At 43.8% G+C, this 17,500-nt stretch overlaps 1 protein-coding gene across 2 annotated transcripts in view; it reads left to right on the top strand.

Moving 5' to 3' along the window:
- fat1a (FAT atypical cadherin 1a) overlaps window positions 1-17,500 on the top strand; it is a 126,893-nt gene that overhangs the window by 54,403 nt on the left and 54,990 nt on the right. For both annotated transcript variants that reach the window (XM_080722221.1, XM_080722220.1), the window contains exons 5-7: window positions 3,184-3,513; window positions 5,561-5,777; window positions 7,741-7,880. In XM_080722221.1, the coding sequence (XP_080578347.1) occupies window positions 3,184-3,513; window positions 5,561-5,777; window positions 7,741-7,880 (687 nt within the window). The remainder of the gene's footprint in view (window positions 1-3,183; window positions 3,514-5,560; window positions 5,778-7,740; window positions 7,881-17,500) is intronic.

Here is a 17,500-nt window from a genome sequence, read left to right as displayed (position 1 = left end):
TTGTGACATTTGTTCGAGACCTTTTATTTCCACCGCTTAAAGCTGGAATTGTTCACATTTCTCCCGGGCCTCTGTGGATGAGCGTGCGAACACAGACACACACACACGCACGCACGCACGCACGCACGCACGCACGCACGCACGCACGCACGCACGCACGCACGCACGCACACACACACACACACACACACACACACACACACACACACACACACACACACACACACACACACACGCACAGTCCTAGAGTCTGTTTCCGCGAGACAAGGATGACACTGGGGTTTGTTTAGGTCAGCTCGTGGCCCCTCGGTTTTCATTAAGCTCCCTCAACTGGGCACTTAAATGATTAGGGCCCATTAAAAACCCAGGCCCAAATTAGCAGAGATGCTAACTGCGTTGCCAGGAAACAAAAGTTCATCTGCCGTGACTTAAATCAAGTATCCAATATACATTAGCACCGTCTCAGCCCATTGTGTGCCACTATATTATGCACGGTAAAATCCTCAGTGGTGATTTAACTCTGAGAGTGTACAAATGTTACCAAAATGCGGGAATTTGCACACTTTTAGAAATTGATACTTTAACACTAAGACAGGGGTCTTCAACGTTTTCAGGCCAAGGACCCCTTAGCTGAGAGAGAGATGAAGCAGGGACCCCCACTACATATTGTATAACATTGTGTTGCAGATTAAACATTTTCATAGATTTCTGAGACAGCTTAGACTTGTTTGAGAGCATTATCATCAGTGTTGGTTGTTGGTTTAATGTGTATTTTTAGACATAGAACGACTTGAGCCGTCAATACTTATTATGCTTTTCTTTTCACTCTACACCAAACCTATTTGCCAAGAATAGCAGATCTAGAAGCTCACAATGCCTCGCACTGCGAGGCATTGTGAGCTTGTAGATCGGCTATTCTTGGCTAGTGTTCCACACACAATAGGGATACTAGGGTTCAAGTGGTTAGTGCAGAAAAAATAAAGTTCTTATCACACAAAGATTTGGAGGACTCCCTGTAGTAATTCTGAGGACTCCCTAGGGGCCCCGGCACCTCTGTTGAAGACCCCTGCATGCACTAAGGATCTTACTGTGTTTTCATGCCTTTTGTTACCGTTGGGGCTTTGTGAGGAGAAAAAAAGAAGGTTGCAAATATCATTTTATCTTTTGCAGGTTTGAAATTGATGCATTACTAGAAGATAGTTCTTTTTTGTGGAGCGTTGTTTTATAGAGGCCCCATTTTGTCAGACGGAGGCATATACGAGACACGAGTGATTCATCTTCCACCGCATGTTTTTTGGATTTGCTTTATTAGCTGCTCTTATCTTCAGGAAAGTAGGCCTGGTGTTTTGACTTTTGCATTGAATCCACTCATAGTAAAGAAGATTGGGAGGGTAAAAAGACAGAACAGAGATGAGGTGCTGATTCATCTTCAAGCGAGAAGATATTGTGCGAGCGGCGCCTTTGCAACATACCGGTATATGCGCGCATACGTTTCAGAATCAGGATCTGAAAAAGACCCTGTGACAGCTAATCCCTTTAATTTTGACAACCAATCCACTTAAGTGGGGATCAGCCCTGAGCAAAGCGGAAGAAAAAGTTGTTTTGCTTTCCAATGTATCTCCGTTTATTCAAGGTTGTGGAAGTAATGACCTTCAAATAATCTTGATCTCCAAAGATGTGTTGTGAGAGGTAAATAAATGGTCAAAGTTTCAGTGTGGCTATCTTTGTGCGTGAAAAGTGATAAGAACTAATCTTTTAGATCAGGGGTCTTCAACAGGGGTTCCAGGACCCCTAGGGGGTCCTCAGAGTTACTACAGGGGGGCCGCCACATCTTTTTGATTTTAAATTAACAACTTGAACCCTCGCATCCCTATTCTGAGGAGAACTTTAGCCAAAAATAGCCGATCTACAAGCCCTCAACGCCTCGCAGCGCAAAATAGGCAAATAGGTTTGGTGTAGCGGTAAAAAAGAGCAGACCAAGTACAGAGTGAAAGGTCAAGTTAACTAAAAACACGAATCCAACATAGACTGACGACAGAGCCGTCAAACAAGTCTATGTCTCTATCTATGAAATAGCTGAAAATCTGCATCACACATTTATACAATATGTAGAGTGGGTCCCTGCTTCATCTCTCTCTCTCAGCAAAGGGGTCCTTGGCCTGAAAACGTTGAATACCCCTGTTTTAGATACATCTCCACAACCTACCTCTTCAGCTTGATGATGGCACAACTCTGTGATAGACAAAGGATGGTGAGCGAGGACAAGGTGCAACCAGGCAGGAGGACAGATGCCTTGTCTCGAAATGCAGCAGCGTGTTGTCATAAATCCCCTTGTTTATCGGCGGCGCTCACCTGTTGCACAATGAACCTTTTTAAGAATTCACAGCATAGCGTCCCCACACTTGTGCGCCGTTATCTCTTGGTGTTTTTTCTACATAATTACCGATGCACCTCGGGTCTCTGTGAATGTGTTTTCACGATAACAACGTGACATCACTTGCTGTGTGTCTCATCTTTACCTTTTCTGACATTGTACGTGTATCACCAGACTGAACAATGGAGAAACAGTGCATCTATTCAGAAGTCTTTCCCCCTTAGGCCCTGCTTCATCGTAGAAGAGTGTCACACAAAATAAGTGAAAATAGTCATCTTGTAGATATTTTCACAATTTCTGAAAAAAAAAGAAAAGAAATGTGTTCCATTTCATGAAAAGTAACCGTTTTGGACGTCACCGATGACAAATCAGAGTTCTCGAATCAATCTATCAATCACTTAGCCAGCCAACCAAACAATAAACTTAATATCGTCACTGTCACAGAATATCACTTGATTTCAACCAACATAAATCCTGCCCACGAAAACGGACGGAGAGGGTCCGATCGAGGCCAGATAAATATGATAACTAGTCAGATATGTCCTAGAATATAACCTTACATGCTCATATTTCAACTAACATTACAAACAGTAACAATAATCCTATAGTCCATATGACGTCCTGGTAATGACGTCAAGATCATCCCCATATGGGCTGTGATCTGGACACTGATGATATGATAACGTCCTCACCGGAGGACGTTATCATAACGTCATCATGACGTCATTTGGCTTGCAGGGATGTTGTTTGGTCAATCAATCAATAATGAAATCAATTCATCAGTCAATGCTTTCCTTCCCCATTCTCAGGTCACTGTCACCGACCACGGCGTCCCGGCCAAGTCCACCACGGTGCGCGTCATCGTCAGGGTCCTGGACGAGAACGACAACCGGCCCCTCTTCCTGGAGAAGATATACAAGATCAAGCTTCCGGAGCGAGAGAGGCCGGAGAAGGAAAGGTCGTCCAGGCGCGACCCGGTGTACCGGGTCATCGCCTCGGACCGCGACGACGGCCCCAACGCCGAGATCTCCTACAGCATCGAGGAGGGAAACGAACACGGCAAGTTCTTCATCGAGCCCAAGACAGGCCTGGTGTCCTCCAAGAAGTTCTCCTCTGCGCCGGAGTACGACATTCTCACCGTGAGTATCATGTTGTGGAATAGCATATCCCATAACGGGAGGGAGGGTTTTGGTACATTCAAATAAATAACCAGAAGGTACTGTACATATATTTTGGATAATAAATATGACAAAAAGTGTATATTGTGTGACCACAATACATACTATTTTGATTATATTGTGAAAATATATTTCCAGGGGCAACATGATATGTTAAGTAATTTGATAACTAAATAAGGAGGAGGGGTGCTGCATCAACCACATAATCATAATGTCCCCGGTTCAATTTGAGACCTGTGTTGTATGTTGCTCCCACCCCACGCTACCTTCTTTCTGTTCCTCTACATTCTAAATCTAAATTAAGATAATCTCACATAAAAAAAAGAAGAAGAAAAAAGAAAATGACAGCACAAATACACAACACATTAAACAACTCATATGGACAGACACAGCACTAATATACACTTACCGGTATTACGATTATTAACTACACGTTATTTCCCCCCACTAGTGAGCCCTGGTAAATAACTAAATCCAGAGTGTTTGTTTAACTCTGAGAGTATAAGAATGTCTCTACACTCGCAGAGTTAAACTAGGACTCCCGCTTTAACTGTGTGGGATGTTTGTCTGGGTCTGGGTTAGACGTTTGGAGGTTGTTTAGACTGTCTGTTAGAAGTAAACTGATCTTCATACCAGCTCCATGTCTACTGCAGGATAACATCATATCGTTGTTGTCGACTGGAAACCTTGTATGTCCAAAACCGTTCATTTTGTATTCATCATTTTAAAAATGATTTAAACTAGTGAAAACAGCCGATCTACTTGTAGATCTGCTTGTAGATCTGCTGTTTTCACTACTTTTGTGCGACGGCCTTGTATGATGAAACGGGGCATTACTTTGCAAAAGAACGTACACATTTAAAACTTGGAGATACAAGGTTTACACCCGACAACGACGATGTCATATTGACCCATTCCACCCGATGCTCTCTAGAACTCTCGCTGTCTCCGTCCTTCTGTCTCTCTTTATTTAATTCTTACAAGCTATCGTAAACCTGGCATTTCAGAAAAACAAAACAAAAAACAGGCTGTGCTTTAAATAGCAGTGAGGATTTTAAGGTAACACACGACTGATTAACCCTGTCACTCCGAGGCATAACTCCTCGCAACGTTAGGAGCCATGTTGTATTGAGCTGACAAGCAGTCAAGATGCATGCCAGCGAAGCTGCCTATCATACCATCAATTCTGCTACATTCTTGTACAGGAACATCCAGGATGTGTTTTGTCTAGCGCATTCTGAAAGAACATCGCCTCACGAGAATAAAGGCACATCTCCATGATTAAAGTGTGGAACGTGTCAAGCAAGCTGGAATTTGATCTATTTTTCTCCTTTCACTCTGCAACATAAAACACTAGCTGAGACAAACATCTGTCTCATATCGGAATCCCATTTATTAGCAATATGCATTTGTAAGTATTAGGAACTTGTCTCAGGCAGACGATTAGGCCGACCCGAGTCATTCATCAGTGTAATAAAGACTTTCACAACCTTAATACATCCAATCACAATAAAACAATGGATTGTATCTGCTTACTTACAGACTAACAACGTGGTTTTAGACTAGGGAATCCATTTGTATCCATTTGTAACTACTAGAGTGTACAAATGAAACCAAATGGATCTTACGGGTCCATTTGGTTTCATTTGTATACTCTCAGAGTTAAATGAACAGACTTACTGTCCGGGACACTATATATGAACAAATGGCACCGGTTCCTGTGTTCATTTATGTCAGTGGTTCTCAAAGTGGATGTCAGGGACTCTAGGTTCCTTATGGGGTTCTAAATGTACCCTTACAAGTCTGTAACTTTGACAGTGTACAAATGGAACCAAATGGACCCCCCTTACAAGTCTGTAACTTTTACAGTGTACAAATGGAACCAAATGGACCCTAACGGGTCCATTTGGTTCCATTTGTACACTGTCAAAGTTAAGGGGAGACCTTCAAATTTAAATGTTTGAGAAACACTGATTCATGTGACACAAACATCCACGTCCTTCCTCAGATAAAAGCGGTGGACAACGGCCGTCCTCAGAAGTCCTCCATCTGTCGCCTGCACATCGAGTGGATCCCCAAACCCGCGGTGCAGGACGACGCGTCCCCGCTGGTGTTCGAGGAGGCGCCCTTCTCCTTCTCCGTCATGGAGAGCGACCCCGTGGCCCACATGGTGGGCGTCATCACCACCGAAACCTCCGACGTTCCTGTGTGGTTTGAAATCACAGGTACGGCGCGCACACACACACACACACACACACACACACACACACACACACCGTTTAGTGTTTGTTAAATTGAATTGTGGCTGCGTGTCTGCCTTTCTTTCAGTGTTTCCAGGTCAAACTAATGCATTATATGTTATTATTATATTTGCCTGCGCACGTGTGCGTGTGTGTGTGTGTGTGTGTGTGTGTGTGTGTGTGTGTGTGTGTGTGTGTGTGTGTGTGTGTGTGTGTGTGTGTGTGTGTGTGTGTGTGTGTGTGTGTGTGTGCGTGCGTGCGTGCGTGCGTGCGTGCGTGCGTGCGTGCGTGCGTGCGTGCGTGCGTGCGTGCGTGCGTGCGTGCGTGCGTGCGTGCGTGCGTGTGTGTGCGCACGCAAGTGCATTGGGATAATCTTAATCTAGCTTGTCCTTAACCCTAGCATTCTCAGACCTACAGTAGTAACTAACTTCTGTAGAGTAAGATAAACTTGACTTTGACTACTTAGCCTGAGATGAACTCTGTGCATGAAACAACTTTTATAATAACCTTTTCTGTGTGAACGCTTGACTCTCTCTCTCTCTCTCTCTCTCTCTCTCTCTCTCTGTCTCTCTCTACAACCTACCTTTCCCTCTGTCTAATCAATTTGACACTGACATTTTTCTTCTCTTTTTCTCTTCTTTATTTTTCCTCTGGAATGTTCTGTCTGGATGGATTTCTTTTTATTTATTCATTATGATTCCATTTGCAAGGCGACGTAGAGGCTACTGAGCTGTTTTACATTCTTCAGATGGCTTGTGACCACAACTGTACAGCAGAAGGTAGCTGCTGCGTATTAAGAGATATCGTGCCCTTCTCGCAGTGTTTGCTTGTCCTGTCTGTGGTGTGTTGTGTTGTGAGCTGTGGTTAAAATGTGCTGTGTCAGTCACCCCCTCTCCCAAAAACCATCACATGACATGAGGGAAATGTGGATAAATGGCCAATTAGGACATGTCTGTATATATATATAATAGATTAACATCCCAGGCATCCGTTGTTGGTTATAATTTGCTTATCACATACATCACACCATAGTCTGTCCATACTTTGAACGAAACTGCCCTTTTCGGTCAAAAGGTCCGGTTCGACTACAAAATTACATCGACTTCTGAAAAGCATTTTAGTTGGGAAATTTGCACGTCGAAAAGTCCAACTCACCGAACATTTCGGAGATACTATGAACATGCCTTTAGTTATTCGCATGCAATGAGTAGGTTGGTCGGCGGCAAGTCTACCTTACGGCCATGTTGTACGTGTAGAGTTCAGCTAGGCTCACAGTGATAGTTTAGTGGTACTTCAATTTTGTGCTGATCAAGCTCCCCCGGTCTCTCTAACGATGTCCATATTTGGGCATAATCAATTTGTACGGATTTCGGGGATCCCCAATTATGGGCTAGTGAAGTCAGGCACAACAGAAATTGTTGCTATCATGTCAGTCAAATAGCAGCAATTTCAGTATTGTGACCATATTTGGGCATTATCCAGGCACTATTTGGACTGATAACTTTGTAATTGTTATGAGACTGCCTGTCATTGCTGGGTCAGTATTAATAACGCCTCACTTCACAAATGTCCAGTCCATATATGGCCATATCTGTGTGTGCGCCCGCCACAACATGAACTTCATATTAGTAGATATTATCTACTAATATGAAGAAGAAAGCTGCTTGCTACACAACACAAGCTGCATATTTTTTATATTATCTACTAGATAATATAAAAAATATGCAGCTTGTGTTGTGTAGCAAGCAGCTTTCTTCCAGTTGACATTGTTAGCTCTCTAGTTCCACCCCCCCACATTCAGTGTTAACATAGCGTTGTTAGCTGTCCTTGCCATCTCTAATGTACTGTCCCTCTTCATTGTTTGCCCACATCCCCTCCCACCCCCATCACCACACACACACACACACACACACACACACACACACACACACACAAAACAACTCGACAGGTGGCAATTATGACAACCGCTTTGACGTGGGCAAGGCCAGCGGGACGCTGATCGTGGCGAGGCCCCTCGACGCCGAGCTGAAATCAAATTACAACCTGACGGTGGAAGCCACAGACGGCACCAGGACCATCAGCACCCAGGTAATTGAAGCGCTAATGAAACACCGGGCGCCATGATGACGGCCTGTCATGCTAGTGTGAATGTTCTGAGGGGAGGGGCGGGAGGAAGAGACAGTGGTGGGAAAAGTACTCACTTATACAGTACATATATACAGTATATCGTCATTGTCGGGTGAAAACCGTGTATGTCCAAAACTGTTCGTTTTGCATTATCATTTTAAAATTGATTTAAAGTAGTGAAAACAGCCGATCTACAAGCACACAACGCCTCGCAGCGCGAGGCGTTGTGTGCTTGTAGATCTGCTGCTTTCACTACTTTTGTGCGACGGCCTTGTATGATGAAGAAGGGCTTTACTTTGGGAAAGAACATACACATTTGAAACTTGGAGATACGAGGTTTCTGCCCGACAGTGACGATATATATAATAGATTATCATCCGGCCTGTCACGCTAGTGTGAATATTCTGAGGGGAGGGGCGGGAAGAAGAGACAGTGGTGGGAAAAGTACTCACTTTTTTTTTACTTAAGTAAAAGTATCAATACTGCAATGTAGATTGTACTCTGTTACAAGTAAAAGTCGGGAATTCAAAATGAACTAAGGCATAAAAAAAGGCAAAAAGGCAAGTGTCTAAATGTTTGAAAATAGAAGATCTACGCGATGCCACGCGTTGTGAGCTTGTAGATCGTAGATCGTCTATTTTCAAATAGCCTATGGATAAAGTAGGGCTACAATGGTTAATATCTGTTTTATAATATTATAATTTATACCTGCAAAGTAACTAAAGTTTTCAAATAATTGTAGTGGAGTAAAGGTAGGATATTTGCCTCTGAGATATTAATGGATTAGAAGTAAAAGTGCTGAAAACGTAAAGTAAAAAATACGTCAAATTTGGATTTAAGCACAGTACTTGAGTAAATGCACATAGTTACTTTCCACCACTGACAGACAGACAGACAGACAGACAGAGAACGACAGACGGATAGATGGAGAGCTGAAGGAGGGTGAGATGGATACGGATGGACACGGAGTAATGGAGAGATGACAGAGATGGGAATAGGGAGGTGTAGAGTGAAAGAGGGAACAGTGTGTGGGTGTTTTATGCATGTCATCAGTGGTGGAAGAAGTACTTAAATAAAAGTAGCAATACCACGGTGTAGTCATACTCTTGTTGCAAGCGAAAGTCCTGTATTCAAAATCTGACTTCAGTAAAAGTATTGGAATCAACATTTACTTATCTAACACCAAAGTAAAAGTACAAAGATGTGGAAAATTGGAAATGCTAAAAGTAAAAGTACCTCTAAATAATACTTCTACCACTTTTTCTAGTCACGTGTTCAAATACTGGATTGTGATTGGCTTAAAACAGTAGTAAATGAGGCCACAATAGCCGGAATGTGTGAAATGCCCGGATGTACATGCAAATGAGGCACATTTCCGAGATCAATACGCGATGAACGCATCCGGGGACTTCAGGAGGGAGTCGGAACCCTATGGTCGGAACACCTTTCCCCCCACCAACAAATGACGGTCGCAGCGGTCCTTTGTTTACTAACGTGCGTACTATCGTCGCCGATTTATTTGGATCCAATGCAATCCGCCAACTTTAAAGCCCCTTTTCTCTGAACCTATGCCTTTCTGGAAGCGAACAGCCTCTATTTACGGCCGGAACGGTGCTTTTAACTGACGTTAGCTTAGCTGTAAGCTAGGCGACCGAGTATTTCCCGGTGAATCTGTGCGCAAAGGTGGGGGCTTGGGAGTGTGGGGGTCTGGGGGACACGCACCACCACTGACTATTGCTGATGATGGAGAGGTTCTATAGCTTAGCCTTTATGTATTGAAAATGAGAGGCACTCTTGCCGATTTAGTAAGAGACTCGTCTCCAATTGCAAGATATTTAAAAGTTATTTGGGGCCATGATGATGATGATATCCTTTTCTTCCCACAACTAGACTAAGGATTTTATATTGTCTGTGTTATTGTTTACAACCACTGAACCACAATTATTCACGTGTGGCAAGATTCACTCGTTTTTAGTAGGCTATATAGTGTAGGCTTAGAAGAAGCCTTTTCAGAAGTTAATTTAATGATTTCCATTTAATGATTTCATTTATCCTCATCTAATGCACCGTATGCACGCTGTTTAAAGGCCGTGTAGGCTTTTCAGAAGTTAATTGAATGTTTTCCATTTGCGCTAATGCACGCAACTGTTTTCGCCAGGTTTTAAGGTCTTATTTTAGTTGTTTCTCATAAGCTCGCAACCCTCCTTGCCCATCGGCCCCCACCTTTGCGCACAGATTCACCGGGAAATACTCGGTCGCGTAAGCTAGACATCTGTCTCAGCATGGAGTTGGCGCCATCTGGTGGTGAGTAGAAGATGTTGTTTGTGGCACTATTTGTTGTTATGGCGGAAGTTTTATAGGCAATAATGATTGTAACTTAAGATCCTTGCAAGTTACAACTATGTGTTTTCTTTCATGTATATGGGAAAAAGTGGTAGAAAAGCTATTTACCACTCGGGGTCGGACATTATGCTCTGATAATGTCCTGTGTTAGGGGGTTATCGGACTCGGCTTCGCCTCGTCCGATCACCCCCTAACACAGGACATTATCAGAGCATAATGTCCTCTCACTCGGGGTAAATTGCTTACTTAAATACAGTACTTGAGTAAATACCTCACTCAAGGTCATGAAGTTCTCTTAAAGGCGACATTGAACTGTATTCTGCCCCAGAGGTAGTAAGTGCACCGTTGATGCTTTTAAAGCAAAGATTGATTTGAAAGGGTTTTTATCCAGCTGAATCCTTGAGTGCTAAAGTTGTTGTAATGTGTTCTCTGAGTTGCGTCCCATTGGGAGTCTTTAGGCCAGGCTATTATATTTTCCTTCATTTTCATCATTTCACTGAGCTGTGTTTACTGTGTCTGCATCTCTACATGGAATACATGTCCTCAAAATGACATCATTAAGAGGATAAATTCAAAACTATAAAACTCTCATTAACTTAAGATAAATGGATGTGTGTGTGTGTGTGTGTGTGTGTGTGTGTGTGTGTGTGTGTGTGTGTGTGTGTGTGTGTGTGTGTGTGTGTGTGTGTGTGTGTGTGTGTGTGTGTGTGTGCGCGCGTGTGTGTGCGTGCCTGTGTGCGTGCCTGCGTGTGTATGAGAGAGATGGCTCATAGTCTATTGGGATATATGTGAAATTGTGTAAGTAAATAATAGTTTGTTTATTTTAAGAAATACACATTTTAAATCGACAGCACATGAGAATGTCTCTATAGTGTATTCAATGCTGGGACATTTACATATCTATCCCAATAACACACTTGTTGGCAGGCAGAATATGGCAGGTTGTTGTCATTGGAGGAATGCAACAGGAATGCAATCCAAGTTTAAATTGCTGGTGGAAATGGAAACATTTTGCTGCTGAAGGATAGTTCACACGTTTGATGGCAGGTTTCACACAAAGGGTTTGTCCATTGAATCTATTTGAATTTGGTGTATTATTAAGGTCAAGAATGTATAGTTGAATTTTTTACTTGTCAAGAAACTTATAGTTGAGTAAATTCTTTGAATATTGTCGCTGTCTGTCAGAAACCCTCTTGTATTTCCATATTTCACATTTTTATATTTTTTCATAAATGAATGTCCTACTTCATCATACAAGATTGTCTCACAAAAAAAGAGTGGATCACAAGTAAGCAATTTACCCCGAGTGAGAGGACATTATGCTCTCATAATGTCCGCAGTGATGGTGTTATCGGACGAGGCGCAGCCGAGTCCGATAACACCATCACTCAGGACATTATGAGAGCATAATGTCCGACCCCGAGTGGTAAATAGCTTTTCTACCACTTTTTCCCGTATACATGAAAGAAAACACATAGTTGTAACTTGCAAGGATCTTAAGTTACAATCATTATTGCCTATAAAACTTCCGCGAGACAGCAGATAGTTCCACAAACAACATCTTCTACTCACCAACAGATGGCGCCAACTCCATACTAATCCATGCGTCTAGCTTACAGCTAAGCTAACGTCAGTTAGAAGTACCGTTCCGGCCGTAAATAGAGGCTGTTCGCTTCCAGAAAGGCATAGGTTCAGAGAAAAGGGGCTTTAAAGTTGGCGGATTGCATTGGATCCAAATAAATCGGCGACTATAGCATGCACGTTAGTAAACATAGGACCGTTGCCACCGTCATTTGTTGGTTGGGGGAAAGGACCTCCTGAAGTCCCCGGATGTACACTGAGGCGCATTGATCTCGGACACACAACTTTGCGGCAGTTGTCCTCTGATAACCTCCGGAATTTAGCCAATCAGAATCCAGTATTTGAACACGTGACTCGAAAAAGTGGTAGAACAAGCTTTTGACTGCCCATAGCTGTGCCTCGTGTACAAGTTAGAAAACAACAACCAAAAAACACTGATCTCAAGGGGTTCAGTCTGAAATGTGCTGGCAAACCTCTTAACTACATATGCCTGCGTACCTTGAAGGTGCTTCCATTTTATATTTTTTGAAAAGCCTGTACATAACCCTGGATAGCTGTGCTATTTATTTGGTGTTGCCTCGAGTCCTGTATTAACTTGTCTCGAAAATCTGGCAGGCTATTAGAAAATAACGATAAAACATTCCCTTCCATGTTCTCTCGATGGCAGTTATTCAATATGGATGAACTTCGGCTGTGGTGAAGTTGCAGGGCTGAAATGAAGTTAGACAGAGATGACGTTTGAATTAGAGGGGTTCTTCTGACCCTTGGGTTTTGAGCGGTGGTCCTGGCGGTCCACATTCCTCCTCCAACGGTCTGCCTGCCATCAGGGGTGTCGCACCAAATTCTGGGCCCTGGGTCCAAGGATTCACTGCGGGGCCCCTGTGTTTTAACTATTGAAAAATAGCAGATATACAAGCTCACAGCGCGGCACCGAGTGCCGCGCTGCGAGCTTGTAGATCTGCTATTTTTGAAAAATCATGAAAATCTTTGAATATTTTTTTTTTAAAAACCTATGTTTCGATGTCAGTGGAGCTCTAAACCTTTTCACGTGCAGGACCCCCAAAATGGTATGTATTTGGCCACGGACCCCCATCTCAAAATATTTAGTTCCAGGGACCCCCCCAGAAGCCAAATTTGAGTTACAAATATTCGCTTGAAAAAAAAAATACATATATTCAAAGATTTGCACACATTTTCACGACTTTTCAAAAAATAGATGATCTACAAGCTCGCAGCGCGGCACTCGGTGCCGCGCTGTGAGCTTGTATATCTGCTATTTTTCAATAGCTAAAGTATAAAATAACTAAGGCCCCTCCAACACCTTGGGCCCTAGTAACTCAGTCCCACTTTCCTATACCCCTTGTGACGCCCCTGCCTGCCATCTCCTCACAGCAGCAGAAAGCACTCCTTTTCTTCCCCCCTCCCCGTCGGCGGGGAGCTCCAGGAATCTTCCATTGTCTCATTCCCCAAGCAGGGCGAGCATGGTGCCGTCTAGCCAGAAGGTCTTTTTTAAAGTGTGCATTCCTCTGCGCTCTCCTTCCTCTCCGTCGTCCCTCTGCTCCTGAGCCGGGGAACACTTTCATGTCCGTTTGCCTCTGCATGGGATTTCTGTGGAGTCAGGGCTAAATGAATATAAGATATGTAAGCGTACCCGTACCCGTGCCACATGTTGCATTTGTCTCTGCACAACTTTCACCAGAAATAATTATTAACATACTGTAGCATGATATTAACGGCTATTAATAACGGCAAATGCAAACGCAAATCTTGCATATTTGCTGATGGGGGGTCCACGGCCAAATACATTATTTTGGGGGTCCTTGACATGAAAAGTTTGGAGAATCACTGGTATATGGTTCACCATGTTTGGCATACCTCTTCCGCATGCAAAAAGGTGGTAGTGGGGGAGGTGCACGTGCGTGTGCGTGTGTGTGTGTGTGTGTGTGTGTGTGTGTGTGTGTGTGTGTGTAGGTGTGTGCGTGCGTGTGTAGGGGCATGTGTGGGCGTGGTGGGGCTAGGGGTCGCCCAGCAGACCGCAGCCTGAGAAGAATCCATTTGTTGTCACTACGTATGAATGAGGCTTTTCATCAAAGCGAGCCTTGGCCATTGAAGCGCTGCTGCCTCCGCCGCCATCTCAGTGGCGTCCTCCGCTCAACAACCTTCGCACAACGTTCAGGGTCAATAAGCTGCTGTCACAGCCGTGACGTGCACTAGCTGCCGTCCTCCTCCACGTCCTTTGTCTGAGATTATTGATAAGTAATTAGGACATGAAAAGTAAGACGTAATTAAAGGTTAGAGGCATTGACATGTGACTCAGGCCATAGGTCATATTTGTAGAGACTGATGTAGCAACTGGACATATGTGGTGTAATGACATAGCTATCTTATGACACAGGAAGCCACCTTTCAGGAGAAAACGCTTCATCTTTGGGACTGCCAGAAACGGGCATACAGTGGCGGTGGAAAAAGTACTCACATTTTTTATTTAGCAAAAGTAGTATCAAAATGTAGTTAAAGTACCGAAAGTAGAACGTAATAATTATTCAGAATGTCCCTTTGTACACGTTTTAAATTTATATAAAAATCTTTTGCAAATACACGCTACAAGATCACAACGCAACGCATTGTCAGCTTGTTGATTGACTATTTTCAAATGGCCAAAATGTAGAGGGATGAAGTGGTTAATGTATGTTTTGTAATAATAGAATCCAAATCTACAAAGTAACTTGCAACTAAAGTTTTCAGATACTTGTAGTGGAGTAAAAATTTACAATATTTGCCTCCGAGATGTAGTGGAGTAGAAGTACTGAAATGTGGACATACATAGCTCCAGTGAAGTAAAAGTACCCGCAATTGTAATCGAGCAAACGTACTTAGTTACTTTCCACCACCGCGGATATACTCTGAATAAATGAACCTTAGCAGGCATACCGACTTGTTTCCTGTCCGGAATGATCACACTCAGAGGTGGTCACGTTCTGAACGCTATAAATATCGCCTCGTTCCGTGTCTTTTTGTTCCCGGGCGGCATGCGTTGACCAGAACAGCTCGTATGTCTGTCCACAAAGGAAGATGACATAACACAATTAGTCACGGCACCAACGTGGCTTCAAAGCCAGGAGGCTTCTCTTTTCTTTTTGGCGTCGGACCTCATTAGCATGAAGTCTTTTGTAGGCTCCCCTCAGCCATCACAGTCGATCCTGTTACAGCGCTACACGGGGAGGAGACGCATCCTCACCTCTGTGTGTGTGCGTGTGCGTGTGCGTGTGCGTGTGTGTGTGTGTGCGTGCGTGCGTGCGTGTGACAGAGAGAGAAAGGTGGCGGGGAGAGCGAGTGTATGAAAGTATATATCGTTGTCGGGTGGAAACCTGATATGTCCAACCTTATATGTATTTATCATTTTAAATATGATTTAAAACAAGCACAAATAGCCGATCTGCTAGTTTTGTGCGCTAGTCTTGTATGATGAAGCAGGGCTTTACTTTACGATAAAACATATACATTTGAAACTTGGAGATACAAGGTTTCTGCCCGACAGTGACGATATTTTGGTCTGGGCTTATTTAACGACATAATCCCGCACGGAGGGTTCTTCGCACAACGAATAGTGAAAATAGCCGACCTGCTGTACACCATGTTGAAAGCGGCTGAGGTGTGAGAAGTATATATCTTTTTGGGGGAGGGGTGTGCAGATATATAATGGCCGTTTCTGTTTCTGCTAAAGACATTTATCTGCTGTCATGAATGATTCACCACATGCAGCAGTAGTAGCCCCAGACTGACGCTTGGTATTCCGCGCATGCTTCTAACGGCTTGTCGGTGAGGGTGAGGTGACAGTAGCTCTGAAAGAGCACAGAGGGAGCTGAAGTGTGGAGGGGATTGAACCTGTGACATTTCCGTTGCAGGACAGACACTCTTGCCACGGGGGCCACCCTCGTAGACGTGTTGAAAGTTGAGATGTTGCTCGATTCGAGTACATTGTTTTAGGAAAACAGGCTTTCTTTTTTCCCCAGCGTCTGCACAGTTTATGGTTTTTAATGATTTCATTCTACAGACTTGACATTTCCTTAATGAGGGTAATTACTGTAGTTTACCTGTGAGTGGATTTTTGTACTTTTATGTTCAGACATCAATTCTTTGGGTGTGGCAAAATGTATATTAAAACAAAGAAATCTCAGTCTTCACAGTAAACCAGTAAGATGCCTAAGGCCGAAAAGCGACCTCACCCTAAAGGGCGAGGTCGCGCAGGATGGAATTCGCACAGGACGGAATTCATTTGCAAGTGTGATTCGAGTTGCGGTTGGTTGTTTAAGTTGGACAAAATGTGAACAAAATATTTTTCCCAAATATGGATATGACTGACGTCTGACATCATAGATGTCTTATGTTATAGACCACATGAGACTCACACAATATGTCCATATATGGGCATTCCAAGCTATGGGCTTAATATTGATGTCCATACGGGCATACAAGGGACAAGGACGGAATGTGACGTCACAATGTGACGTCACAACAGGTCAGCAGCTATAGACATAGAGAGGTTACTCACGTTACTCGTAGTTAACTGCGACCTACGATCGCAATAATAGAAGGTCTACTCTAAACACTACAGCGAGATTCTGCTGTGTGCGTGCGTGCGTGCGTGCGTGCGTGTGTTTACTAATAGGATTTCACCTTGTTGTAGTGCTGCAGAGTTTCAGAGAGCCTGGACTTTCCACAGTTTTAGATTTCCACCAGCACACATCGGCACACCTCGTGAAAAGTCTGACTTATCTATTCCTCAAATCAAAGTCATGTGCAGGCCGCGCTGCCAGACTGGCTGGCCTATTTCCCCCCCCCCCCCTCTCCCTGGAATGTATTCTGTTTTTCTTTTTCCTTCTCTTCTTCTCCTTACTTCTCTCCCTCCCTCTTTGCTTTTTCTTTCTTTCTGATGCCTTGCCTGTCCGATTTTCTTTCCACTTTCATTCTGGTTTGCAGAATCTGTGCATATCTGTTTATTTTCTCATTAGGTTTGGCCACGGCATTGCATTGGATTACAGTCATTCTGTTTTTTCGGGAGATGGGAGGGGGTTGGAATGAAAACCCCCGAACATGAACAGCCTAGTTGTTGTTAATCCTGTGTTGGGAGCGTGTAGCAGTGCTCAGTGCCAGTGTCCTGCATGTGCCCAGCACCTGGCAGGGAAGGTGTGTGTGTGTGTGTGTGTGTGTGTGTGTGTGTGTGTGTGTGTGTGTGTGTGTGTGTGTGTGTGTGCGTGTGCGTGTGCGTGTGTGCGTGCGTGCGTGCGCGCGTGCGTGCGTGCGCTGGGGATGGCATCCTCGCTTGTGCATGGCAGTGGGCTGGGTTTTGCTGTGAAAGCCCCCATGCGTCGGTGCTTGTCCGTCACGCACAGATTGCAGGTAATTTCCGAGATTTCCCAGATTTAAAAGTGACCCTCTTTTTCTGGAAGAACAACCTCCGAAAACGTTCGTAACTTAAATTATAGCATCCATATTCTGGGGGAACATTAGCCACAAACATCAGATCTACAAGCGCACGATGCGTCGTGTTGCAATGCGCTGTGAGCTATTTTTGTGGCTTGTAGATTGGCTATTTTCGGCAAAGAGGTTTGATGTAGAGGGGAAAAGGTACAGAGTGAAAGGTAAAGTTTACTAAG

The sequence above is a fragment of the Nannobrachium achirus genome (assembly GCF_963921795.1).
Source record: "Nannobrachium achirus genome assembly, chromosome: 3".
Lineage (NCBI taxonomy): Eukaryota > Metazoa > Chordata > Actinopteri > Myctophiformes > Myctophidae > Nannobrachium > Nannobrachium achirus.
Note: the sequence above shows the minus strand (reverse complement) of the source record. Positions and strands in the feature narration are given on the sequence as shown.